General features: G+C 58.7%; 2 protein-coding genes across 2 annotated transcripts; both read right to left on the reverse strand.

Moving 5' to 3' along the window:
- Positions 1-283: 283 nt before the first annotated feature.
- LRRC3 (leucine rich repeat containing 3) lies at positions 284-3,359 on the reverse strand. The gene is made up of 2 exons (XM_074834510.1): positions 3,178-3,359; positions 284-1,706 (listed from the first exon to the last, which is right to left on the reverse strand). The coding sequence occupies exon 2, from the start codon at positions 1,702-1,704 to the stop codon at positions 841-843; it is 864 nt and encodes a 287-aa protein (XP_074690611.1). The 5' UTR covers positions 1,705-1,706; positions 3,178-3,359; the 3' UTR covers positions 284-840.
- A 644-nt stretch (positions 3,360-4,003) lies between these two features.
- TRPM2 (transient receptor potential cation channel subfamily M member 2) lies at positions 4,004-23,280 on the reverse strand. The gene is made up of 33 exons (XM_074833356.1): positions 22,990-23,280; positions 21,307-21,573; positions 20,876-20,961; positions 20,208-20,376; positions 19,532-19,712; positions 18,978-19,144; positions 18,366-18,546; positions 17,766-17,827; positions 17,339-17,539; positions 16,950-17,052; positions 16,601-16,722; positions 15,050-15,400; positions 14,479-14,616; positions 13,643-13,772; positions 13,249-13,394; positions 12,991-13,103; positions 12,672-12,885; positions 11,980-12,098; positions 11,553-11,685; positions 11,280-11,451; positions 10,643-10,826; positions 10,174-10,355; positions 9,891-10,023; positions 9,685-9,772; positions 8,960-9,047; positions 8,388-8,539; positions 7,801-7,877; positions 7,608-7,709; positions 7,163-7,249; positions 6,857-6,962; positions 6,202-6,303; positions 5,606-5,722; positions 4,004-5,334 (listed from the first exon to the last, which is right to left on the reverse strand). Exons 2-33 carry the CDS (start codon positions 21,499-21,501, stop codon positions 5,209-5,211), a joined length of 4,527 nt encoding a protein of 1,508 aa, XP_074689457.1. The 5' UTR covers positions 21,502-21,573; positions 22,990-23,280; the 3' UTR covers positions 4,004-5,208.
- Positions 23,281-23,453: the final 173 nt, after the last annotated feature.

Here is a 23,453-nt window from a genome sequence, read left to right on the forward strand (position 1 = left end):
CGAGAAGCGTCTCTAATTCGGCCCCAAGGAAGGGTGAGATAAGGCGAGATGTACCAGACAAGATGCAGAGGCACCATTCGGCCAGCTGGCCCCTGCTCAAGGCAGGCTGGGGTGAGGGTAGAGGGGACGTAATCTAATGGGAATCAAGCTGGTACATTGAATTTAGGCTTGTCTGCTTTAGGAGAGATTGAATTAGGACAAGCGCAACCCCCTCGAGCACCACTGCCCTCCCCCGATGCCCAGCTCCCGGTGCAGCACAAACCCTGAGGGCTTTTCCTATGTGTGGGGCTTTATTGAGAAATCAAGGGTTTGGGAGATCACCCCCGGGTTGCTGGCAGCAGGCAGAGGCTGCCGGGACGCTGTGCGCGGGCTGGGGCAGATGTTCTGCTCTCTGCAAGGCCGGTCCCTCACTGGAGCCAGGATGGGGTGACCCCACTGCACAGAGTGACCCATCCTCAGGCTCTGGGGACCTCTTGGCCCTACAAAAGCCCCCACCCTCATCTGTATCCCCCCAGGGGCTTGTTCTCTCCAAACTCTATGGACCCTGAGCACGTGGCTGGGGCTGCTGTCCCTGCGAGCCCAGCTCTGGCAGGGGAAAAGGGGTCTGCGTGGCAGGGGCTCCTCCCTGGGAACCTGGGATCCATCGACAAATCTGCGTGGGGTGTCCCCGGCATCCCTCCCCCATGTCATTTGCTCACGCTCGGTCCAGCATCTCTGGGGAGGGGCAAAATCACTGGCACTTCTTTGCAGGACTGTAGCAAACACTGGAAAATACCACAGAGAAGCTTTGAAGCCCACCAGGCTGCAAAGAAGCTGGGAACAGGGCTCCCCAATCCTGGGCTACAGGGCAGTGCTGGTGGTTTCTGCATGGCCCTGGGTGCTCGGCAGTGACTTCAGGTAATCCACGTGCTTGCAGGTGTCCTCTCGATTGTGCCGGACATAGCAGATCACGTAGACGATGACCATGGCAAACCAGCCGAACATGGTGATGAACATGGCCACGTCCGTGGTCCTCTGACGCACGCTGCAGAAGTTGACGCCGGCATCCAGGACCTGGAGCAGCGGCTTGCCCACATACTCCTGGCGCGGGGCCGTGTGGCAGGTGATGTCCTGGACGGAGTCGGGGTCCAGCCGCGCCTCCCACAGCACCTCCTGCAAGGCACACTCGCAGTGCCAGGGGTTGTTGGCCAGCCGGAGCTTGGCGTTGAGCGCCAGCAAGGCCTCCTTGGGGATGCTGCGGATGCGGTTGCTGGAGAGGTCAAGGGTACGCAGCCCGGCAGCCACCCCCTTGAAAGCCGCCCTGTCGATCTTCTCGATGGCGTTCCTGGAGAGATCAAGTTCCTCCAGGTGGGAGAGGTGCCTGAAGGCATTGCTGGGGATCCTGGTGATGCTGTTAGCGTCCAGCTTGAGGAACACTGCGTCTCTGGGGATGTCCTTGGGGATCTCCTCCAAGTGCCGGGAGCTGCAGAGGACAGCCTTCGCCCCCGCCCGCTCCGTGCACTGGCAGCTCGGGGGGCAGGAGCTGCCCCAGGGGACGCACAGCAGGAGGCAAAAGAAAGCCTGGGCGATGCTGGCTGCTGGCGTGGTCGTGAGGGTCATCTTGCACCCGGCCAGCTCGGCATGGCTGCTGGTGATCCCCCGGAGGCCACAGCAGCTCCCAGGCAGCAGGGCGGCTCCTCTGCGCTCCTGCAAAGGCTCTCCCATGGCTGGAGGAAAGCGGTGGGGAGGGGGGGGGCATAGGACACAACGTTATTTCCTGGAACGCTGCTTACACCTCATGTAATGTGCCCTGGCAAAGCGGTGAGAGACTGGGCTCAGGAGCCCGGAAAACAAGGGCAGAATGATACTGGCTACCATGTTTTCCAGGGCAGCTTAATTTAGTTTAAGATTAATCATACCTGGACATAAAGCTGCAGAGATTAAAACCCCTACTCACCTCCCCCCCCCGGCCCCCATCTCGGCACAGACCACCCAGGCAGACAAAGGGTGATGTCAGATGGGGGTGTCGAGACGGGCACGGCCCGGGAGCCTCTGCCCCAGCCTGCTGCCAATTTCCACGTGGGATGCGGTGATTTGCTGCCGGAGAGCAGCAGCAGTAAATTCCTATCTCACCAACCCCGAGTGTTAAAAAAAAATGATGAGTCAGACTCCCTGGATCATCAGACTGGCTTAATCACCACCAGGTTTTTAAATAACAAGATGTGGAGTTCTTTTGCTTTCCCCATCAGGTCCATGAGCTGGTACAAGTCACGTTTCCAAGGGTTTTGCCAAAGCAGGCGTTTGGAGGTGACTTCGTTTTCTGAAGTAAACAAAGAGTATGGTTGCACAGCCTGACTCCGGGAGCTGGAGCCACTGACTGTCACAGTGAAGGGGGTGATCTGGGAACCCCAAGGGCCACCCCAGCCCTGCTGGGGATAAGGCAGGAGGTGAAGCAGGGTGGGTCTTCTTTCCTCCGGCCTTTGGTGCAACTCACACCTCTCCTGCTGCCTTGGTCAGGCTGGGGGGAAGAGATCCCCATGGAGGGGAAAGTTGGGGGGTGGGATCCTGGCAGACCCAGGGAGCCTTTCACCTGGGAATAAAATTATCCGTGGTGATCTCAGCTGGGCACCGAGCTGTTATCCCTCAGCATCCTTCTGAGAATGAAATCCCCCTGGTAACAGCATCCTTTAAGTACCAGCATCTCTCAGGTCTGAGCCTCCACAGGGCACCCTCCGGGGGATGCTCATACCTGAGGGCTGCTGCCAGCGGACCTGCCCGTGGCCCTGCCCAGGGCTGTGGGACTGCGCGGCGGGTTCTTCCAGGGCAGGTGAAGTCCCACTGCCCGGGAATCCCTCTGGCCTCCAAATACCACCGGGGTCTGCCAGCCCAGTCTCTCCGGGGGAAGCGAGGATGCACTTTGCGATGCCGGTTCCCACCGCCTGCCCGAGCCTGCTCCCGTCCCTGGGAGGGCTCCGAGGGGCCGCAGCCGCCCCCGTCCCGCCTCCCCAGCCGGACCCCGGCGTGTGTGCGGGGGGGTGATGCCCTGCCCCGACCTGCGCTCATGCCCCGGGGGCCGGGGCAGCCGGACCCTCCCGGCCCAGGGGCTTGGGGAACCGGGGCCCCGCCGGGCTCCGCGCAGTGGAACCACCCCCCACCCCTCCCCGCCGCTCCCCGGTGCCGGGGGGGGGGGTCCCTTACCGGCTCGCCCGGGGGCGGCTCCGCTCCGATTCCGCTTCGGTTCCGGCTCCGGTGCGCGGCGGCTCGGCCACGATCGGGCTCCGGCGCGGCCCCGGCGGCGGCAGCGGACGAAGCGCCGGCCCCACCTGTTGCTGCGGCTGCTCTGGCCGGGGCCCCGGGACGGACGGTCCCCGGGACGGGCGGTCCCCGGACGGGCGGTCCCCGCCGCGGCGGCCCCGGGCGCTGCAGGGGCGGGGCAGGGCGGGGGGCGGTGCAGGGGGGGATTGGGGGTGCCCTGTGGCAGCGCGGGGGGGGCGGGCAAGGAGAGCGCGGGCCCGGGGCGGTGGGAACATCCAACAGCTCTGCCCCGGGGCTGTAATACAGCCCTTTAGTGCTGTAATTGAGTGACGGCTAATTAGGTCTCAGCAATTCTCCTGAATTGCGGTTGGGGGCTGCGGGTCTCGAAGCTTTATCAGCCGCTTTATCGCCTCTTCCCTCCCCGGCCATGCCCCGGGCCTGGCCCCCCCTGCGCTGGCTCTCGGCGGAGCATGGGGGGGAGGGGGGGGGGGACCACGAGGAGACGTGTCTGGAGGCCAGGAGCCACGGGAGAAGGTGCCGTTGCCACCGCCTTGGCACGCAACGTGCCTTCCAGCAGCTCCTCACGCTGACTCCAAACGTGTCAAGTCATCTCTGCAGCCACGCTGGGGGGGGCAGTCTGCAAGCAAAGTGAGTTTGTGCGACAAGACTGGGGGTGGGAACGCTCCAACTGGGCTCATGTTGGACGTTCTCTCCAAGCATGGCCTCCAGGAATGGCCCCTGGTTAAACAGCTGTAACAGACCACCAGCCTTTAGTTATTTAATACACAGTTTATTGAGCTGGGTTGACTAAATTGCCAGTCTGACACACACACACACCCCCCCCCGCCTTGCCAAGCCCCAGTGAAACTGCAGCTGTACTGTGGTGGCCGCCAGCGTGGGAAGAACAGCCCTGGCTGGCCAGTGAGAGAGTGGGGGAACTGCAATCCCTCCCTGAGCAGTCCCAGGCATAATAAGCCACCATGGGGTTGTTCTGGGCTATGGAGAAGTGTATCCACTGTGCCTTGTTGTCCCCACGGCAGGCAATGAAAAAGCTGAGTGAAGGACCCCTTAAGAGCAGAGATGTCTGGGATGGGCACACTGCTGTCCTCTTTCCTGTCCCTCCCTGCCCAAGGGACCACGGAGCATGGAGCACCTCGGTCCTGGCAAGCTGCCCCTTCCCATCCACGTGCACGAGGGGATGTGAGCAGGCAGGTGACGTTTAGCTGGTGCCTTGGCTCAGGCAGAGGGAAGGAGTTCAGCCTACAAGATGGTGCTACAGCGTACGCACACACGCAGGATCACACAGCGGTACGGGACAGGGCGGGTGGACCTGTGCGGAGCTATGGAACCGTAGGTATATAAGTGCTCACACCTTCAGAAGTGCTGGCTCACAGCTCAGGACCATGTTGTTGGGTCTGAGGCCACCAGAGACATGGGGACAGCTGCCACGGGAGTGACCTGCAGGGCAGTCAGGGCCTTTAGGTGCAAAAGACCCCAAGCCTTCTCCAGGAGCTGTGGCAGTGAGGCTGCCAGGACTCGGAGCAGGAGCAGGGGAGCAGAGGTGCCTGGTGGATATCCTGGGTGGAGGGGGAGCTGAGGCTGGCAAGTCCCCGGTGCCCACACCAAAGCAAAGAGCCAGTGGGCGCCGAGAGACCTTGCAGGAGCAGCCCTGTGGCTCTGCTTGGCCCAAGCCCTGGGCTAGTGCTGTGGCTGATGTGGAAGCACCATGACACCAGCTGGGGCTGAGCCTGGTGGCTCGGGTGACCGGGATGCTGTGTAGGCACTGCCCAGGCAGCCCCTGCCCCAAGCTAGTGACGAGGGGATAGTTTTCCTCCCAGAGACCTGTACTGTTCATTCACGGAGGCAACCAAAGTACCTAGTCTCCGTGGTCTCACAGGTGAGCTGGGGTAGAGTTGCAGGTCCCAACCAGAACTTAGTCTGGGGCAGCAGGAGCCCTGTCCTGCGCTTGAGGACTCAGTAGTAGGTGCCGAGGAGGGTTGAGACCTTGTGCAGGAGGTCCTTGTGGTTGGCATGCAGGGGGATCCTCTTGTCCAGCACCTGCCAGCGGATGCACAGCTCCGGGTCGCAGCCCTGAAGGAACTGGGAGGGGACCAGAGACATCACGTACGTGCTGCCAGCAAGGGGCTGTGCCAGCCATGCCCAACAGCACCTCTAGTCCCCATAGTCCCCAACCTCCTGCCCTTTCTTTTTGGAGCCCCTCTTGCAGTGCCACCCCATGTTCATCCCCATGTTCTTCCTTCACTGCATGCAGCTGGAGAAGCCCACTCCTGATGAGGGCAAGATCTGGGTCTGGAGATGTGGCTCCCCTGACCTGTGCCCGCTGAGAACTGCAGAGGCGAGAGACCCGTACCGAATTCAGCCGCTTCATCTCCACATCGTTCTGATTGTCGAAGTGCACGCTGACGGCGACTGTCTCGACCCAGGCATTATCAGTGTTGCGGGGGTCATCAAGGTACCCCTTGTGTATCTGTGCACGGTGAGGGAGGGCCATGTTAGCAGAGCCCTCACCACCTCTCTGAGGGTACTGAGAGGCCACGGGGGCAGTGAGGCATCTCCCCACAGCTCCTCTGCCCCACTGGAGACCCTGTTCCCACTGCGGCTGGAGCCATGGAGAGCGATCGCAGCAGGCACAGACACCAGTGTGTGCAGCCCACCCCTGGGGTCCCCGGGCTGCCTCTCAGACCCCTGCACAGTGTGAGGCTCTTAACAGCGTGTCTCCACCTCCCTCAGCTATTCCTCCCTGGTGGGAGCAGAGCCCAGAGGGTGATGCACCCTGCCCCAGTACCCTGGGGACACCCCTGTGCCCCCATGCCACCATGAAGTCCACACGTCTCCGTGCTGTGGTGATGTCCCCGTGTGCCTGTACGGCCATGATGCCTGTGTGCCCTTGTACTGGGGTGATGCCTGCATGCCCCCATACCGCTGGGACACCCGCGTGCCCCCCACCTCAGTGCCTTGTTTCAGCAAGGTCTGGAACTGGGGCCAGAACTCCCGGCGCAGGATCCACTTGAGCTTCAGTGGCAGTGTCTCGCCTGGCTCCAGTGACCCCTGTGCCAAAGCAGTTGTCAGCCGTGGGGCCTGCCATCAGCCCAGCCCAGCCCCACACTTCCACCCGCTTGGCCATTGGGCAGTTGCCACTACTGCAGAAGATGTCACAAGCTCTGGTGGGGGGGAAGCAAGCAGCGGTGGTGTCTCCCTCCCTCCTTCTCCTGCCAGAAGTCCTCAGCTGTGCCCAAGCAGGTGTCTGTGTTCACCTGATTCAACACCTGGATGTCCCCGTCAAAGGACGCTATGCCAACAGCTTAACGTGCTCACATGGAGAACATGTGAGAACTGAAGCTGTGGAGAAGGAGGAGGAGGAGGGAGAAGCAGGAGACAGTGGGTCAGGGTGGGTGGGGGTATGTACCGGGACCACCACTCGCCCAGCACTCCTGGCAGCACAGCCCTGCACGCAGATGCTCTGCGGGAGGGGCAGAGACACGTCCTCCAACAAGGCTGTGACACCCATCTGTGTTTCTCCCTTTTCTGCGGGGCATCCAGCCGCCAGCGGGTCCCCAGCTCTCCAGACCCTCTGTACCAGCTGGTTTCCACCAACTCTTACCCCGGGCAGAGCCCAGACATCCGACAGCGGGTACTGGGCCACTAGGACTTCCAGCATCTTCTTCAGGCTCTTCCTTATGATGGACCCATCCAAATTCCTCCTCCAGCTGTGAGAAAGGCCCCTGTTATGCTGCAGCCGGACGCAGTTCGCCCCTGCCCAGCACACTGGCATGGGTTCCCACGTTGAATGGGCAGCAGTGGGTTTTGACAGGTCCCCGTCTCTCTGAGATGGCTTCATGCCCCCTTTTTCATTCCACCTCCCCGCCCCGCCCTGGAACAGGACACCTCTCTGGCCCCACACGCTCACCGGGTCACGACGGGGTGCAGGGCATGGTTGGGCCCAAAGCAGTGCAGCCTCCCGCGGCCTCGCAGCCCCGTCCTGCCCATGGGGTTCCTGTCAGGGAGAGAACGAGGGGGCTGGGATGGCGCCAGGGTCCCTCTGTGCACCCCTTCACACTGATCAAAGCCTTATACACTGCCCCAAATTTCCCACTGTTGTCCGAAAAGAGGATTCGTGATATCACCACCACTGCACTGCACCACTTCTGGGGTGCTGGGTTTTTTTTTTAGGGGGGACACAGCCCTGAGGACTATGTGTGCCATTATCCCTGCCCCACCACGAGCCACAGGGAAGTGGGAAGGGGCTGGATGCACCCAGGCCCCCCTGGATTCTCCATCTCCCCAGTGCTTTGCCTACAGCCGACCCCCCAGCTCCCACCTCACCCCTCTGCCCCCACGGCGGATGCACTCACAGTGGCAGCCCGTCCTGCACCGTGTAGAGTCCGTGGAAGCTCTGCCGGTCAATCAGCCCGTCCATGGTGTTATAGTTGATCTTCAGGAGAGACTCCAAGGAGCTGGGGGACAGGAGGCAGCCCGGCAGGGAGGGCTGGCTGTGCCACCTGGGGGAAGGGGCAGAGGAGCAGGGAGCCACAGGGGGACACTCACGGGCTGAATGGGTCCTGCACGGCCATGTCCTTGTGGTCAGCCGAGTAGGCAGGAGGGTCGTAGAGCGGGAAGTCCACCTGCAGAGCACATGGCCATGTCAGGCAGGTGGGGACTGGGACCCCCAGGGACACTTTCTGCCCCAGGCCCTCCCTTCACCCAGCTTGTGGCAACACTCGCAGAGGCACATAGGGCTCCAGGCCCTGCCTGGGGGCTGAGCTCAGGGTCTCAGCTGGAGGGTTGGTATCTCTCACTCATGCCCCCATGGAAGCCAATGCCAGATCCTGAGCCAGCCCGGATTCAGGAAATGCAGAGATGGGTGTTTGTTCCCTCTATCTCCTAACTGAGCATCCCTAGGCATCCCTAGCACTACAGATCCCAGCAGGAACAATACCTGCTCGCCCCTCTTTGTCCCTGGATGGGCCTTGGAGCAGCTGCTCCAGGAAGCCACTTGTTCCAGGGCTGGGAAAACCAGGACCTCCCAAGTGTGACACAGGCATGATGATGGCTCTCTTCCTCTTCCTACTGCCATCAGGATCAGCCCTGTGGCCCTCCCTCCCAGCCCCACTGCCCAGGGTCGCAGCTCCTACCTCCCAGGGCACCTTCTCATCCGGCACAGGGAAGCGGAGGGTGTGAGATCCTGGGTACAGGAGGCTTCGGGCAAGCACGTGGTATGGGGGCTGGCTCTCCTCAGGTTTCCCCTCCAGGTCAACCTCCTTCATCTCCAAGGCTTTGCTGGAGCCTGCGAGGCAGACACAGACAGCAAGGCCCCGCAAAGCAGGGTGCTGAGTCCAGTGCTGCCAACTGTCACTCTGCTGAGGGGGCTGGCTGGGTCTTTCCATGGGGATACTGATGTCCCCTGGGGACCTGGTCCCCAGCATCCCTTCTGGCAGGCCCCGGAGGAACCGCCCTGGGGATGCTGCAGTGGAAAGCCCCAGCCATGGGCTCCAGGGAGAGCTCTGGTGCGGAGGGAGGGGAATGGCTGCAGGAGGGGCTGGATGGCCTCACAGAGCCCCCAGACCTCCTTGAGCCAAAGGAGTCTCTGCCTCTGCGTCACTGCTTAACAGAGGGGTGTGAGGGGCTGCTCAGCCCTGGTCCACAGCGGGAGCCAGCGCAGGGGTCCGGGTTTCCCTGTGCTGGGGTGGAGGTGGGCTCTGCTTACCCACAGGTGGAACGTCCTCGCCTGAGCCGAAGCCATTGTCCTGTAGCACCTGCATTATCCACCTCAGGGCCTGGGCATTCTGATGCACCTGCATGGGACAGGAGAGGGTCAGCTCCCCCCAGACCCAAGCTGTCCCCCCAGGCTCCCCTGCTCGAGTGCTGCAGGATGCGGCCCTGGAAGGAGGCACTGCTGCCCTTGGCTCCTGGCTGCTCATCCCCCATCACAACAACCCTTGCCGTGCCCTGGTGCTCAGCTTGGAAAACCAACCTCAGGGAAACATTTTTTCAAAGCAGGCAGAAATGGAAGTGGAAACAGCAGCCGTGCTGCGGCCATCTCAGAGAGGAGATACCAGGGCCTGGTCTGGCTCCCTGAGCACCCCATTACGTGTGCAGGGTGTGGAGCAGCTTCACAGGGACGGGCTGGAGAGTCCCCCATCTCCAGAAGGTCTGGAGGGTCTGGCCAAAGACAAAAGCTGGGGTGCTTGGGGTGACCAGTGGAGGCATAGGCTCATCCCACCACTTCCCACCTTCATCCTGTTCACTTTGGAGTTAAACAGAATGTTTTCCATAAACTTCTTCCTCCTGGATGCTATTGTTTCGGCAAGGAAACTCAAACTGGTTTAAGGGGGATTGATTCAGAGGGTCTTTCTCTTGTGCTCTGGTTCAGTTGACTCAGCCCCTGGAAAAACCCACCTTTCTTAGGTAGTTGCTCAGATTTTGCCTCACCTGGTCTTCCAGAGAGGCCAGTTTCTGCTCCACCATCCCTGTCCTCTTCACCCGGTCCAAGTCCAGTAGCTCTACCAGTACATCAACCCTGGAGGGACAGTGCAGAGACGAACACCCTCAGCAGCCACCTCTGCACTGATCCCAACTCTTCCCTGCTCAGGACACCAGAGAACAGAAGGATGTCCCTGTCCCAGGAGTGCTGGTACCTCTGTGCAATGTCTCGGATCTTCTGCTCTGTGTTCTGCTTCTCCTGGTACTGTTGGTGCTGCAGGTAGTTCTCTTTCAGGTACATCTCCCAAGAGAGGAGGGCAGCTTCTTCATTCTTCTCCAACTTCTTTTCTGCCAGAGGAAGGGGACAGCAGAGCTGTCAGATCCCTGGGCACCCCAAACCCCGGTACCACAGCCCAGATGTCAAGCCTTGTGCCCCAGTGCACGGTGCCATGCCCCGTGGAGGGGGAAAAGGGCAGGGGGGGAGATGCTGGTCCTCACTGAGCTGCTTGTGGCATGTGGCTGGCCTGCGGAGCAAGCCTCGCCGGACCAGGATCTGCAGGTGGTTGAGGAGGATGAAGGGTGGAGGCGCGGGCGGGCGGCCGTGGTACTCCTCGATCAGGTCGTGCCGCTGGAACTTCCAGATCTGGTCTGTGTGCTCCTGGACCTGCTGGAAGGTGTAGCTGGGGCAGAGCCCAGGCGTCAGCCGTGCCGTGGGGATGAGGGAGCACATCATGTCTGTATGGTGCTCCAGCTTCTACCCATCTCCCTGATCAGCCCTGGTCTGCACCTGCTACTTCCACCATATCTATAACTCCCCCAAAGCACCCCTGTGCTCTGGTCAGCATGTACCCCAGGACCCTCCCTGTGCTTTCTCAGCATGTGGTGCCTGGTGCCCTGGCCATGGCCAAGCCTGCAAGCAAAGCCAGCTCAATTCACTGTCAGGACCCTGGAGCCAGGCCAAACTCACTTGAACATGGCGATGAGGAGGTTGAGGAGGAGGATGTTGGTGAAGAGCAGGTACAGGCACAGTAAGATGACCGTCAGCCACTCTGGGAAGATGGGTTTCTTGTTGTCCTCATTTGTCTCTGGACACTTGGGCTTGTAGGGGTCGGTCCCATTGGGGCTGCACTGGTCAATGTTGAAGTTGACCCCTGCAAAAGAGCATGGCACACCTCGCAGTGTCTCGGAGTATGGTGTGCTCTCTGAAAGTGGCCAGCATCAAGGGACCTTAGCACCAGGGAGGGACTTGACCTTCATCTGCGTCATCCCACGTGCTCTGCTCACTGCCACCAGCTTTGCAGCTGTGGCACCGCGCTGGATTGACTCATGCTCCTGTGCCTTTGCTACTGCGCTCTCTTGACCACTTGGGCAGGTGCAGTCCCTGGGTTTGCATTGGTGGCAACACTCCCAACGTGCCAGAGCAGGGCCCCATCCCCACACCCTGTCATTGCTCCCTCCTGGTCTTACGTTGTGCTTGGAGAGGAGCCCCGTGCAGGACTTCCACGGCCCAACATGGCAGGAGCAAGGCAGACAGCGGCGTGAGCTTGGTACCCCTCAGCCTTGTCACAGCCGCCCTGCTCGTGACACAGACTGGTGTCCCTTACCGTCGATGTAGGAGGGAATCTGCCCAAAGATGGTCAGGTAGGAGTGGTAGACCACGCCACGGAAAAGCCACTCTACACGTTCCTCGTTGTGGATCAGGATGGCCTGCTTGGCAACCCCAAAGGACACCACCCACACTGCTAGCAGGAAGAGGAAGAAGAAGACATCCTTCATCTGTAAAGACAGAGAGGAAGCAAAATTGTATCCTGGAGCAAACCCCACTCCAGGATAGGATAACATGGGTGGCACATCCATCCCATGGCTGATCATCTCACCATGCGCTTCACAATGATGATCTTGGGCCCCAGCGTTTTACTGACAGTGAAAATATGCATCAGACGCAGGCAGAAAATGATAAAAGCCAGTGAGAGTATGATGCGCCCGGGATATAAAGTTGACGGGATCAGCCTGGGCACAGAAAAGAGGAAAGGAAACATCTCAGTGCCGCCAGTGTGGGTTTTTTTCTGATCTCACAGCATTTCATTTCTGCAATCTCAGTGAGCTTCCCCAGAGTGCTGGGTGAAAGTTGCGGCCTGAAAAACATTATCGCCTAAAAGCAGCTGAAAGCAGAGGCACATTGGTCAGAATGAATCACGTGACCACAACAATCTTTGTTGGCCTTTGGAAGAAGAAATTGCAATTAAAAAACCCGCACAATTCTCACACTAGTTTTGTAGCCTACAGCTGTGGCTTGAGCCTCACCTGCAAGACAGCCCTGTGATAAAGACTAGGATGGCGCAGATATCCAACTTATTCCAGAAGTCCTTGAAGTACAGGGAAGCCATTTTCACAACCCCAAACCCATCTGGATCATGCAACAGCTGTAGGGAAGAGAAGAGGGGCTGGTGTTTCAGTGAAAATGTTGTAAGATACTCATGTGCCTTGTAGAGGGGAGGGACCACACAGACCTGCTGGGCTTCACTGGACCCTCTTTCTTACCTGAGGTTAACCTGAGCCTACAGAGTTTTCTACGGGGGCATGGAAGGAGCATGGGGAGAGATACCTGAGACATGGGGCTGTTTAGTCTGGTAAAGAAAGGCACTGAGCTGTCGAAGCAAAAGCTGAAAAAAATCAAACGTCAAGCAAAGCCTGGAAATGCTTCTGGGAATAAATGCCCAAGGAAGGAAGTGGTCCCTCCATCTCCTGATGTTTTCAGCTCAAAACAGTGTGTCTTTCTGCAAGTACCCAGGGCCAGGCCAGACGCAGCCACGGAGATTCTCGGGCCTCAGAGGTGGGGGGATCTGGCAGTCCCTTGTGCGGGAACCTCTCCCAATGGATGGTGTCATGAGAAGCAGCATGGCACCGTGAGTTATGCAGGACCTTCCAGGAGCACCCAGAGGGGTGTCTCTCCCTCCTCTCACCTCCTCCTCGCCTCTGCTTTGCCCGCCCCGTACCTGGCGGATCTCCTCGCACACCAGGGAGAAGAGCCAGAAGTAGATGAGGTACTCCCGCCACGACGGCAATGGCTGGAAGTCAACCATCAGGACGTAGGCAAAGAGCAGGAGGAAGGTGAAGTAAGAGAGGATGTTCATGAGGAAGATGACGACAGGTGCCGTGAAGAAGGCTCGGAGGCGTGTCATGCAGCCCATGGGCTGCAGCCTCTTCTCCCTGTGGGGAGCAGGGGTGGAAGCGGGGCTCGGCTGCCCAGGGAGATGCCACAGCAGCTTCTCCCAGCCTGCCTTGGTGTACACATGCCCCAGTTGAAAGAAGTACCTGAAGGTGATGAGGCTGGTGTAGAGAAGTGGGAAGAACAGCATGCACACAATCACCCGCCAGAGCCCATTGTCCACGCACATCTTCCCCCACCAGACTTTGGTTAGAAAGGCCTGTAATGAGGGAGGAAGAGGAGAAGGCCACCCCGTCAGAGCAGGACTGCAGGGCAGAGTCCCACTGCTGCCAACAAGGAACCCTGGATCTGGGTCAGGGGACACCTGGGTGCTTTCCCTCCAAGCACCACTGCTGGGAACCCACCTGGACACCCCCATGGGACACAAAATTCATGTTCTTGGCCTCCAATGCCAACTGCAGACAGGTTGTCTTCCCCCAGGCCTCGGACACACGGGTGAGGAGCTTCTGGGCTCTCTCTTCATCCTTGCGGTAGCAGTCTGTGAACACGCCTGGCCAGACAGGTTCCAGGGAGACAAGGCTGAACTCCAGGGCCAGGCTGGTGCTTAGCAAGGTGCCCACAAAGTCACCCTTTGCAGCAGGATCTGGGCGTTGCATCACACAGTGGCACCCTCTGTGCTCCCACCACCCCCGGACACAGCCCTTACGGCACCATGACCCCCATTTGGCACCACCCAGCCCACCCATCACCCTGTCGGGTGCGAGAGCAGTTCTGGGTTGCTGGTCCCCTCCTGCTCACCGATTGCCTTTTGCTCGTACTGCTCAGCCAGGGCCAGCATCTCATCAGTGGTGTCAGTGTCTTCCTCCTCCTTGGCGAGCTCCTTCAGGATTTTGCTGCAGGCCAGTGCGGCTGCCATGCAGTCCTGGCTCTGGAGCAGAAGAGGCCAGAGAGAGGGCGGGGATGTGCGCCTTATCCTGCAAGTCCTGGCAGTCCTGCTGCGCCCTCCACGGCTCCCACGGGAGGGAAGGAGGGTGTCCTGAGCAGACTGCTGCTCAGGAGGGACAGCTTGCTGTGATGAGGGCTGAGCTGCGCTCCCCTCTGGGTGCAGGAGCAGTAGGTAACCCCCTGCCACAGGGAATCCGGGGACAACCCTGCTCCTCTTGTGGGAAGCCTCATGTGACGGGATGGTGTGACTCCACGGCTCTGCACGGCGTGGTCACCATGCCGCCAGCCGCACTGCCTCTGGCCCTGGGGATGCTGTTTATGGGTGGAAGCCTTCTCCACCACAGCTGCCATGCCCCTGTGTCCTGCCTGCGCTGTGCTGAGCCCTCTCTCAGCCTTTGCAAGGAAGAGCACGCTTCTGGCCCAGCACATCACCTCTGCCCGCAGCGTACGTCTTGGCTGGGAAGGGAGGGATCTGCCATCATGGCGTGTGTCTGGGGATGAGCATCAAGTGTCCACAGGCTCACTAGCTGGCTCCCATTTGACTGGGGGTCAGGCTCAGGCGCTGCCATGGGCCAGCTCGCCTGCTGGCCCAAATGCCAGCAGGTACAATCATCTTTCCTCTTGAGGCTGGGGGGGTTTGGCTCCATCTGAGCCTCTCAGCAGGGATCGATAGCTCTGGGCTGTGATACCTGGGCCCAGATGATTTCTGCCAGCTCCTTGCGGTTCTGGACCACAGCCCAGATAAGCAGGTCGCGGACCGGGTCCATGGTGAAGGTGACTCGGCCAGCTGAGCGCTTGTAGAGGGACCGGAGACTTGACCCCTGAACCTGCAAGGTGTGCGATGGTCAGACCTGTTCCCCTGCCAAGAGGCTGCAGAGAGCAGACAGCCCCTCAGCCCAAAGCCACCCCCAAACCCTGGGTGCCTGCCTCTGCCACCCATGGAAGGGCCTTTGCTGCAGATAGCGGGATGGCCAAGACTGAACTCATCCTGGAAATGTGACTTTTTCTAGGGCCAGGATCATGTGGGGATGTGCCCATCCTGCCTGGTGCACCCAGCCCACTAGAATCAGGGTGTAGGAGGGTGGGAGTCACACCTTGAATGTGGGGCAGATGACTTGGGCAGGACTTTATGGGACTTCAAGTGGGATTCCTGAGCAGGCAAGAGAACAGAGACCCAGCTGCAACCTCCAAGAGAGTTTCCTGAGCCGGCATCCCCCTCCCTAATGCAACTCTACAACCATGTAACCTGGAGATGCGTACATTCAGCTTGATGTGCGGGACGGGGATGGAGAGCCGGGGCCGCTCCGTGTGCTTGGGCTTGGGGTAGAGAGGCTGTGTGGAGCAGCCCAGGAGCTCCCGCAGCACCTGGGAGACATGGTGCAGTTGTACTCTTGGCATTTTGGAGCCAGCTGCGTGCTCTCTCTCCTCCAGCAGGACCTTCTGCAGCTTGCTGTGGAACAGGCAGGATGGGGCCATGTTGTCGTAGAGGTAAACCAGGGTGTCCCAGGTGACAAACTCCTTGAGACGCACTCCCTGCTCCAGGAACAGCTTCACAAACTCTGGCTTGTTGGAGATCAGGGCGGCTGCCATCACAGGGTGGAGATCTGTGGGCTGGCAGGCCAGAGGCAGAGGTGAGGGTCTCCCCCAGAGACACACTTCTAGATTAGTATGCCCTCTCCTCTGCTCCCTTGGCTGCTGAGTGGAGGGAGGGGGTAGGGTAGAGCGTAGACCCTCTTTCCCCCGCTCACGAGGGTGCACCATACAGATGAGCAGGACCTCACAGGCTTGTACTCTGTACACAACTCTTCAGCTGAAGGATCATGGTGCTGCCATCTGGATCTCAGCCATGGGGAGACTGGCTGCTCCCAATGGTCACCCAGTTCAGCCTTTGTGGGGTTTTCCTTTCCAAGGCAACCTTTACAAGTGTTCAGAAGTGAAAACAAAGCCCATGGGTAAGGGGGTATATGTCTGCCCTGGCAGGAAGGTACCTGTTGACCTTCTGCCACAGGTTGGTTTCAGCCTCAGCTTTTCATACCAGCCACATCAGTCCAGGGCTAGAGCACCTTATAAAAGCCCTGGCCTGCATCGGCTAATCTGAGAGCCTGCCTCATCAAAGGTGTAGATCTTGTATAAGCTGTGCATTTTCACACCATCAAAAATTTCCTCTTTGGGATCCTGGTTCCCACCAGCCCTTCCCAGTCCCACAAAAGACATGTGAGCTGGGGCAACCCAAACTGTTGAATGAAATAGGAAAATCCCTTTCAAGTCCCACAGCCCCATCAGAAAGGACACATAACCCTGCTCAGCTTTGACTTCTCAGCATGGGATGGCAGAGCTGGGTTGTGGTGCTCTCTGCCCCACTCTGTAGTAAAGTTTGAGCAGGGAAGCGCCAGGCTGGGAGAGATGAGTTTAGAGACAAGTTGCATCTGACAACATGGCATGAGCAGTGACCACAGGGCAGAGCTGGCAAAAGGTATTTTTGGCTCTAGGTTGGGGAATTGTCTTTAAAAGACTCTGGTTTTGAACAAAATACCAGTTGCCTTTGTAAACAACGGTAAGCCAAATAGGAACTTTACAAGCAATGAATTGCAGGGTGTGCTCAGCTCTGCTTTGGGTGTTTGAGAGCACTTTTGAAAAGCAGGACAGATTGCTCCCGGCAATGTGGTGGGAGTTTAGAGTCCAAAAGAAATGGTCTCGAAAACTCTCCCTAGGCACAGACGAGATGAAACGTACCCTCAGTGTCCATAGTCCTCAGGTGGGACCCAACAAGCTGTAAGCCTAACCAGATAAGCAGCACAGGTACTGCCTTACCTTCCACTCGTGGTCATCCGTGAAGATCTCACTCCGAGCAATGTCCACCCTGTTCCAGGCCACAGCTAACTTCAGCTGGTGGTCCCAGTTCTCATGTCCAAAGTGGTCCTGGTTTCGGGATGCTGCATGCAAAGTACATGTGTTAGAATAGAAGATAATTTACTGAGTGAGAAGATACGACCTGGAAGCCCCCTTGGAGGTCTGGCCCTTTGGGAGAAACATCTCTCCCTGATCAGCTCAGCACCATAAGATTTGGGGATCCCTTAAGTCAAGCAGCTGCAGGAAGCGACTTGTGACCCCCATCCCATCCACCTCTACCCATCCCCCTGAACAGTTCCCCACCCCTCACCTTTGAACAGGGCCTGGAGGATGGCCACATCCACGTCCTGCTGGCCATATTTGCCCTCTCTGAAAATGGTCAGGAGTTGCCGGCTTCGGACTATATCTTGGATCTACAAGGAGAGCCACAGACAAGCAGTCAGCAGCAGCATCTCGTCCCTGCTGTTTCTCACAACGCCGTCTGCCCAAAGGGAGCAGGCAGTGGAGGAGCAGAGCTCAAGCCCTTGGAGTGCCCACCAGGACAATGCAGAGCATGGCTGGGCAGAGATGGATCGTCAGCGGAAGATGAGCCTTAAACTTCACGCTGGTAGCCTTGCTGCTCATGGGCAAGGACCCCTGGGGACCCCTTTCGTCTCCACATGCTCAGCGAGAGGAACTGTCTGCCTGCAAGAGGCTCACCTTCTTGGTCCACTCCACCAGCTTTCCCTCAGTGAAGAGCTCATAGGTGTCATGGAAGAACACACTCAGCTTCTTCCGGATCAAGGCAATGGTTATCTTGGGCACAGGCAGACTGGCCACCTGTGCAATGACATCGGCCACACGCCCAGACCCTTCCACGATCACACAGGGTGTCCCGTTAGTGATGGCGTTGTAGATGGTCTGCAACAGAGCAGAGAGGCCGGTCCTAATCCCACCCAGAGGCCAGCGGTCCCTCTCTGAGCCCGAGATCCCCACCGCTGCTCTGCAGCACTCCCATCCAGCCGCGTTTCAGTGTGGCACCACACTCACACCGACACTGGCGAGCAGCAACCTGGGCAAGGACTTGCCCCCTCCCACCACCCCCACCTCTCAGCTCTGCCAGGAGCGGGCACAAGTGCTTCCTTACATCGAGTGTCCCGGGGCCTCCTTCCAGCACCACGCACACAATGGGGATCTTGATGGCGACACCTGTGGGGAAGCAGAGCCCAGGGTCACCTCCCTGTGGGGCAGCCCCTGCCCCACGCAGCTGAATGCTGTCCCCTCCAAGTGGCGGGGTGTGAAAGGCAAGGTGGGAGCACTGCCCCTGACATGCCAGGCTCCAAGAGAGAGGGGAGATGGTCTCCTGGCAGTCCTGCTGCTGGAGCATGTGTGTGCATATATTAGAACAGATCATTTGCGCAGTGAGAAGATACCACCTGGAAGCCCCCTTGGAAGCCTGGGCCTTTAGGAGAAATGACTATCCTTGATCAGCTCAGCATCACAAGGTTTGGGGACGCCCTTTGGTGAGCCCATAAGTCAAGCAGCTGGCAGAGAAAGGCTCTTTGATTTGTGTCACTGAGGAACCAGGTTCCACATTTATCATGACAATCCTCTCAAACTCCTTGCCAGGATGCTCCAGGGAAGCCACAGCCTCCCATCTCACTGGAGGCCAGCATGGTCACCCCTTACCAATGGATCCCACCCTGTGCCCTCACCTGCCTCAGGCCTGGCTATGTGTTGCCATTACCTCCTTTCACCTTGGTCTGCTCCGAGATGAACTTCTCCAGGCTGGTCCTCAGTGGGATTTCCACCCCATACCTCCCATGGGTCCCATCGTCCACCAGGATGAAGTGGGAGTGGTTGCTGTCCAGGCATGACAGGCTGCCTTGGTTCTCCTCATCCAGTATGTACTCAGCTGGAAAGCCACCCTGCAAGGTGCAGGAGGAGAGACTCTGGCAAAAGAGTGGCAGGGCTGCAGAGGAGCAGCAGATGCCCAAAGCAACCGGCACGTGGGACAGGAACAGGCTAGCACCTGGGGACAGTCTGGCCAAACAGCCATCGCTGCCTGCCCTGCAGTCCTCATGTCAGCCTTGCCCCAGCCTCCTCCTGCCCTCACACCCACAAGGCTCCTCCCAGGAGAAGTGCAGCACCTACGCAAGACACTGGGTGGGATAGAGGGGCTTCGCAGCAAACGTCAGCCCGGGACCATGACTCTTTCTGGTGCAGCTGGGTTCTACCAGGGCTGCCAGGCACAGGCACGTCTTGAAGCACCTGTTCCCACCACGGTCCTTGGCAGAACTTCCCCGGCAGTCCAGGCATAGGCAAAGCAAACGCATCTCCAACTCTCCATGGGGCTCACCATGGGGCAGATGAGGCTCTCCCGGTTGTATACGGTCCCCCAGGTGGCTATGCCAATGGTGACAATCTCGCCCTCCTTGTGGCTGCAGCTCAGGATGAAATCTCGCACTGCCTCTCCCACCTGCTTCATCACACCAGCATGGGACCCTCCCGTGATGATCCAGGCCCCTGTGGGTCAGAGAGGGGCTTGGGAAGGGGGAGGCTCTGCTCACAGTGATCTCCTAGCACTCCCCTTGATGTCTGCAGGAACACCTGTCCTCAGAGATGCTCCATCCCCCAGAAGATGTCCTCCCTGACCACTACATCAAGCCCTGGCAGCACAGGAGATGCCTTCTCCAGCACAGTGTTGCATCTCTTGGTCCAGCTCCCTGTGAGCCTGCCTGCAGCGGCTGAGCAAGAACAGTCCATCCTTGGTGGTGGTAGTCTAGACAGGGACTACAGGCCTCCTGGGCCAGCTCTACGTCTCCACGGCAGCCCAACTCCCTGAACCTGGCACTGCCAGATGACAGCCCCCTCTCCCACTGCAATGGCAGGGAGACCCTCTGCAGCTCTTACCAGTGGTCTGGGCCACTTTGACTAGACCTTGCCGGAAGATGTTCTTCAGCCTTGGCTTCATGATGAAGTTTTTGGCTCCCCCGGTGACTGAGATGAGCAGATTGGGTGCATCGAGGCCCCAGTGCTGTGTCATGAGGTGGTAGATGACCCGTGGAGGGGTATCCGAAGACACACGCACATACTGCAAAAAAAGGGAGCATACACGTGTTTTGGGTGAAAACAACAGGGTTGGGGTAACAGGACACCTCCGACACAATTTATCCTGTCCCAGCAAAGAGCCAGGGGCTTCCCACACCATTTCCCTGCAGACTCTTGTTGCTGCTGCCCCAGGTCTTTGTGCATGACCTTGTTCCCATTTGCTTCCCTGGGACTGAACATTCCTGAGGTGAACCTAAGGACGAGGACAGGGAACAGCCACTCCTTGAAGCATGGGCCTCACAGCAGGAAGGTCACTCTTGTGGTTTCAGAAAGGGACTAGGTACAGGGCTGGGAGAGAGAAGGGATCAGGGGATCCTGTCCCACCCTGCTTCCTTTGCTTGGGTCAGTGTTGTCTTTGGGGCATTTCCACACTTTTCTAACCTCCTCTCATTCAGAAGGGAAATATTCAAATTTCATCTGCCATGGCAAGACCTGAACACTGTCTCCCCGTGCACCACAGATGGGAAAAACAGATCACCTTCCCCATCTTCTGTCCCAGGCCCGTGAAGTGGATATCACCGAAGGCATCTGTTGGCATTTCCTGGATGTGCCTGCTGGGGTCCCATTCCTTCCCCAGGAAGATGGGAGGTTTGGCAGCATCTTCCAGGTGCTGTTCCCTGAGATAGCCGCACTCACACACAATCCTCCTGAAACACGCACCACAAACTTTGCTGAACACAATCTAGACCAAAAAGCAAAGCCCAGCTGGCCCACCTGCCTCGGCCCAGGCAGGAGGTGTTGGTGTTCTCATGAAGAACACCACAGGCACCGGCATCTCCCACCCAGCTCGTCCTCCAGCTCAGAACTTGTGCAGAAACAAAGGCATTATTTGAGGGGAAAATTAGCAAAGATTGGTATTTCCTCCTGCGGAGGCTTAGGATAGAAATATTAAGGTTGGTGTGGATGAAGTACGGATGAAAATGGCTGCATGCAAAAGCATTGGCAAGGTTCCTCACTGGGACACGGGATATCAGTCATGTGGTGACACACAGCAGGGTGAAGAACCAGTCAAAAAGGAATTTGTGAATACCCTTGACACCAGCTCCCCTCTCAGAAAGGTGGGATTTTCTGGTGCTGTAGCTTTGGCACCAAACACCCCTTCTGATTTCCTGGCAGGGAAGAGGAATGAGGCACTGTCTGACTTACCCAGAATCTGACGTCTGGGAGCTTTCAACAAAGTAGGTGCACTCTTTCTTCTGGATGTTTTCAGGAATCCATGAGATGAGATTTTCCTGAGGGAGCAGGAAAAAGCAGCAAGGGGTCAGGGTTTCTGCAAAGGGCCAGAAGTTATGCCAGGAGCCAGACACCCTGGTGCTTGGAGCACATCTGGGTGCTTCTGATGTGAAGGAAGAAAGCTCCATAGCTATCTGCAAGGACAAAGCCAGTGCACTCTAAGGAGAGGTGATATGGATGCTGGACATATATCTATCTCAGATATTTGGGTTTTTTTCTGCCTGTCCCTAAAACTAAAGTGATCTGTTATTAGTGCTCCTGTTAATGAGTCACCAGATAACTCATTAACACTCTTTGGTCGAGTGTGACCAACCACCCCTCCTTCCAGCACCTCCTGAACTTGCCTTTTCGTTGCTGCCGGTGGGGAAATGTGCCTTCCGCCTGCTCTTTGAGACACTGCTACTGCTCTGGTGGAGGTTGGGGACCACCTCGAAGTCACTCATTGTCCTGGGGTGCGTGGCAGGGTTGTCTCCTCTCTCAGGGCACACCTTGTTCAGCTCGGAGGGGAGCACCTTGGTGCGCCGGCCACGCACGGCCATGGCTGCTGTGTCTTGCCCTGCTTGACCTCCTCTCTCCTGTCCTTAGGCTGGGAGGTCTTGAATATCTTCATCCTGAGTGCAGCAGAGAAGAAGAAGAAGGATACCCATGGACTTGAAGCACTGGGGTGTCCTGCCCATCATTCCCCGGGTGGAGAGACATCCCATGAAACCTGCCAAACCCTTGCCATGGTCCTGACACAGGGGCCACGCAGGTGGTGAACCAGCCTCAACATGCACCGCGCTGCCCTAGGCAGCCTGTCAGCCTCCAAAAATTTACCCCGCCACGCTCTGCCTGCCAGCACAGCTGCTGGCCTGCCTGCCCCACTGCTGGCCATCCACCAGCCCGCAGCTCTCCTCACTTGCTCTCCGCTGCAGGCAGCCGGGCTATTTCTGGCAGCAGGGAGAGCAGAAACCAGGTCTCTTGTGTGAGCAGCCCGAGAATGGCTCTGCATGGGAAATCTGTACCAACACGCTGGCTGCAGAGACAGGGCCCTCCTCCGTAAGGGGGGGGATTGTGCCCCCTGCAAAAGTCCCCTGAGAGCCCGGAGCTAAAACCAAGATGCACACAGACATGCTGCACAGCAGGGGCTGCAAAACTCCTGAGCCCCCCGAGAATGCTCACAGCCCCTGCCACTGAGGTCCTGAACTGCTGAGACTGGAGAGCTGCTGGAGCAAGGATGGAAAAGGTCCTGGGTGTCTCTGCAGCCCAAAAGGGAATGGTGTCATCTCAGGGGAGCTGTGATTAGGTACTGGAGGAAGTACAGCACTCAGGTAAGGCACTGGCGAAGCTGTGGGGCCGGTGTTTAAGGAGGATTTTGGCTGCCTTTCTGCAAGCCAAACTCTGTATCACACCCAAGGGTAGGGAGCCCTTAGGGGGGACAAGGAGTAGTGGAGCAAAATCATGGCTACCACTGTATTTTCTTCACATCTCTTTCCCCCAGGGTCAGCACTGCTGCAGGCAGGGAGCGGCGAGAACAAGCCTTTTTGCCAGCCTCCCTCCCCGGCTCCCTCCGGGACGTAGGCAGCCCCACCGACCTTAGGAGACAGACTTTGGCAGACTGTCTCTCTGCATCAGCACAACCCACAGCAGATCTAATTGCTTGGGAAAGAGCTGTCTAAATAAGGTCAAACACACCCTTAATTCTTGTTCCTGACCCCCCAGCTGGGTTTGGGGCATGGCCACAAGCAGTTTATAAACCCGTGCGGGAAGGGCTCTGACACCGGCTCCTCCATGGGCACAACTGTGCTGATAAAACACCCAGCATACCTGTCCTTAAGGGCTCTGGGGTCAAGGGCAGAGCCTCTCCCACAGCACGCTGCCTGCCCCCCCCCGGGCCTGGCAGCCTGCCCCACCGCAGGCAGCATGGGCCCCCTCACCCCGGGCTGCCCAGGGTGATCACAGCACCCGTCGGGACGGGGGTGCAAAGCCCTGAGTGCTGCCTGTGAGCCATGCCCACCCCCCTGCCCCTCCGGCCAGGCTGCCTGTACCTGGCCCACAGCATCCTCCGGCAGCATCACCAGCTCCGCTGCTCCGTGCCTGTCACAGGGATTCAGTCCCACGTCCCTCTCCTCCGGTGGGTCATTTTCTCACTGGAGACGCAGATGATGAGTGGAGAATAGAGCAGAGCTGCCTGCAGAGAGGAGGAGATGGCAGGACAGCTGGCAGTCACCCAGCAAATCAGGCTGTGGAAGCGGTCCCTGCCGAGAAGCCGCAGCGCCCAGGCAAGCTCTGAGTTTGCTCGAGCAGCTGAGTCACGCTCCCCGCTGCCTGCAGCAGCAATTTTCCACCAGCAGCCTCCAAGCGTGGAGCCTCCCGCTGCCCCATGCAGGGCGAGGTGCCGGTGCCCGAGCCCCTCTCGGCAGATGTCACGAGCAGGGGCTGCTCGGGGGGCGGCAGGGCACTGGCACACGGATGCTGCCGGAAAGGAGCGGCAACCTGGGCACACTGATGG

Source organism: Strix aluco, chromosome 9 (assembly GCF_031877795.1).
Source record: "Strix aluco isolate bStrAlu1 chromosome 9, bStrAlu1.hap1, whole genome shotgun sequence".
Lineage (NCBI taxonomy): Eukaryota > Metazoa > Chordata > Aves > Strigiformes > Strigidae > Strix > Strix aluco.

Bases quoted from the DNA above. Each gene is read 5' to 3' on its own strand.
- LRRC3 (XM_074834510.1), bottom strand. From the start codon at position 1,704: ATGGGAGAGCCTTTGCAGGAGCGCAGAGGAGCCGCCCTGCTGCCTGGG.
- TRPM2 (XM_074833356.1), bottom strand. From the start codon at position 21,501: ATGGCCGTGCGTGGCCGGCGCACCAAGGTGCTCCCCTCCGAGCTGAAC. The intron at 20,377-20,875 runs GTAAGTCAGACA...TGCGTGTTTCAG, and splicing joins TCCCAGACGTCAGATTCTGG to GAGGATTGTGTGTGAGTGCG. The intron at 19,145-19,531 runs GTAAGAGCTGCA...TCTGACCCACAG, and splicing joins CAAAGTGGCCCAGACCACTG to GGGCCTGGATCATCACGGGA.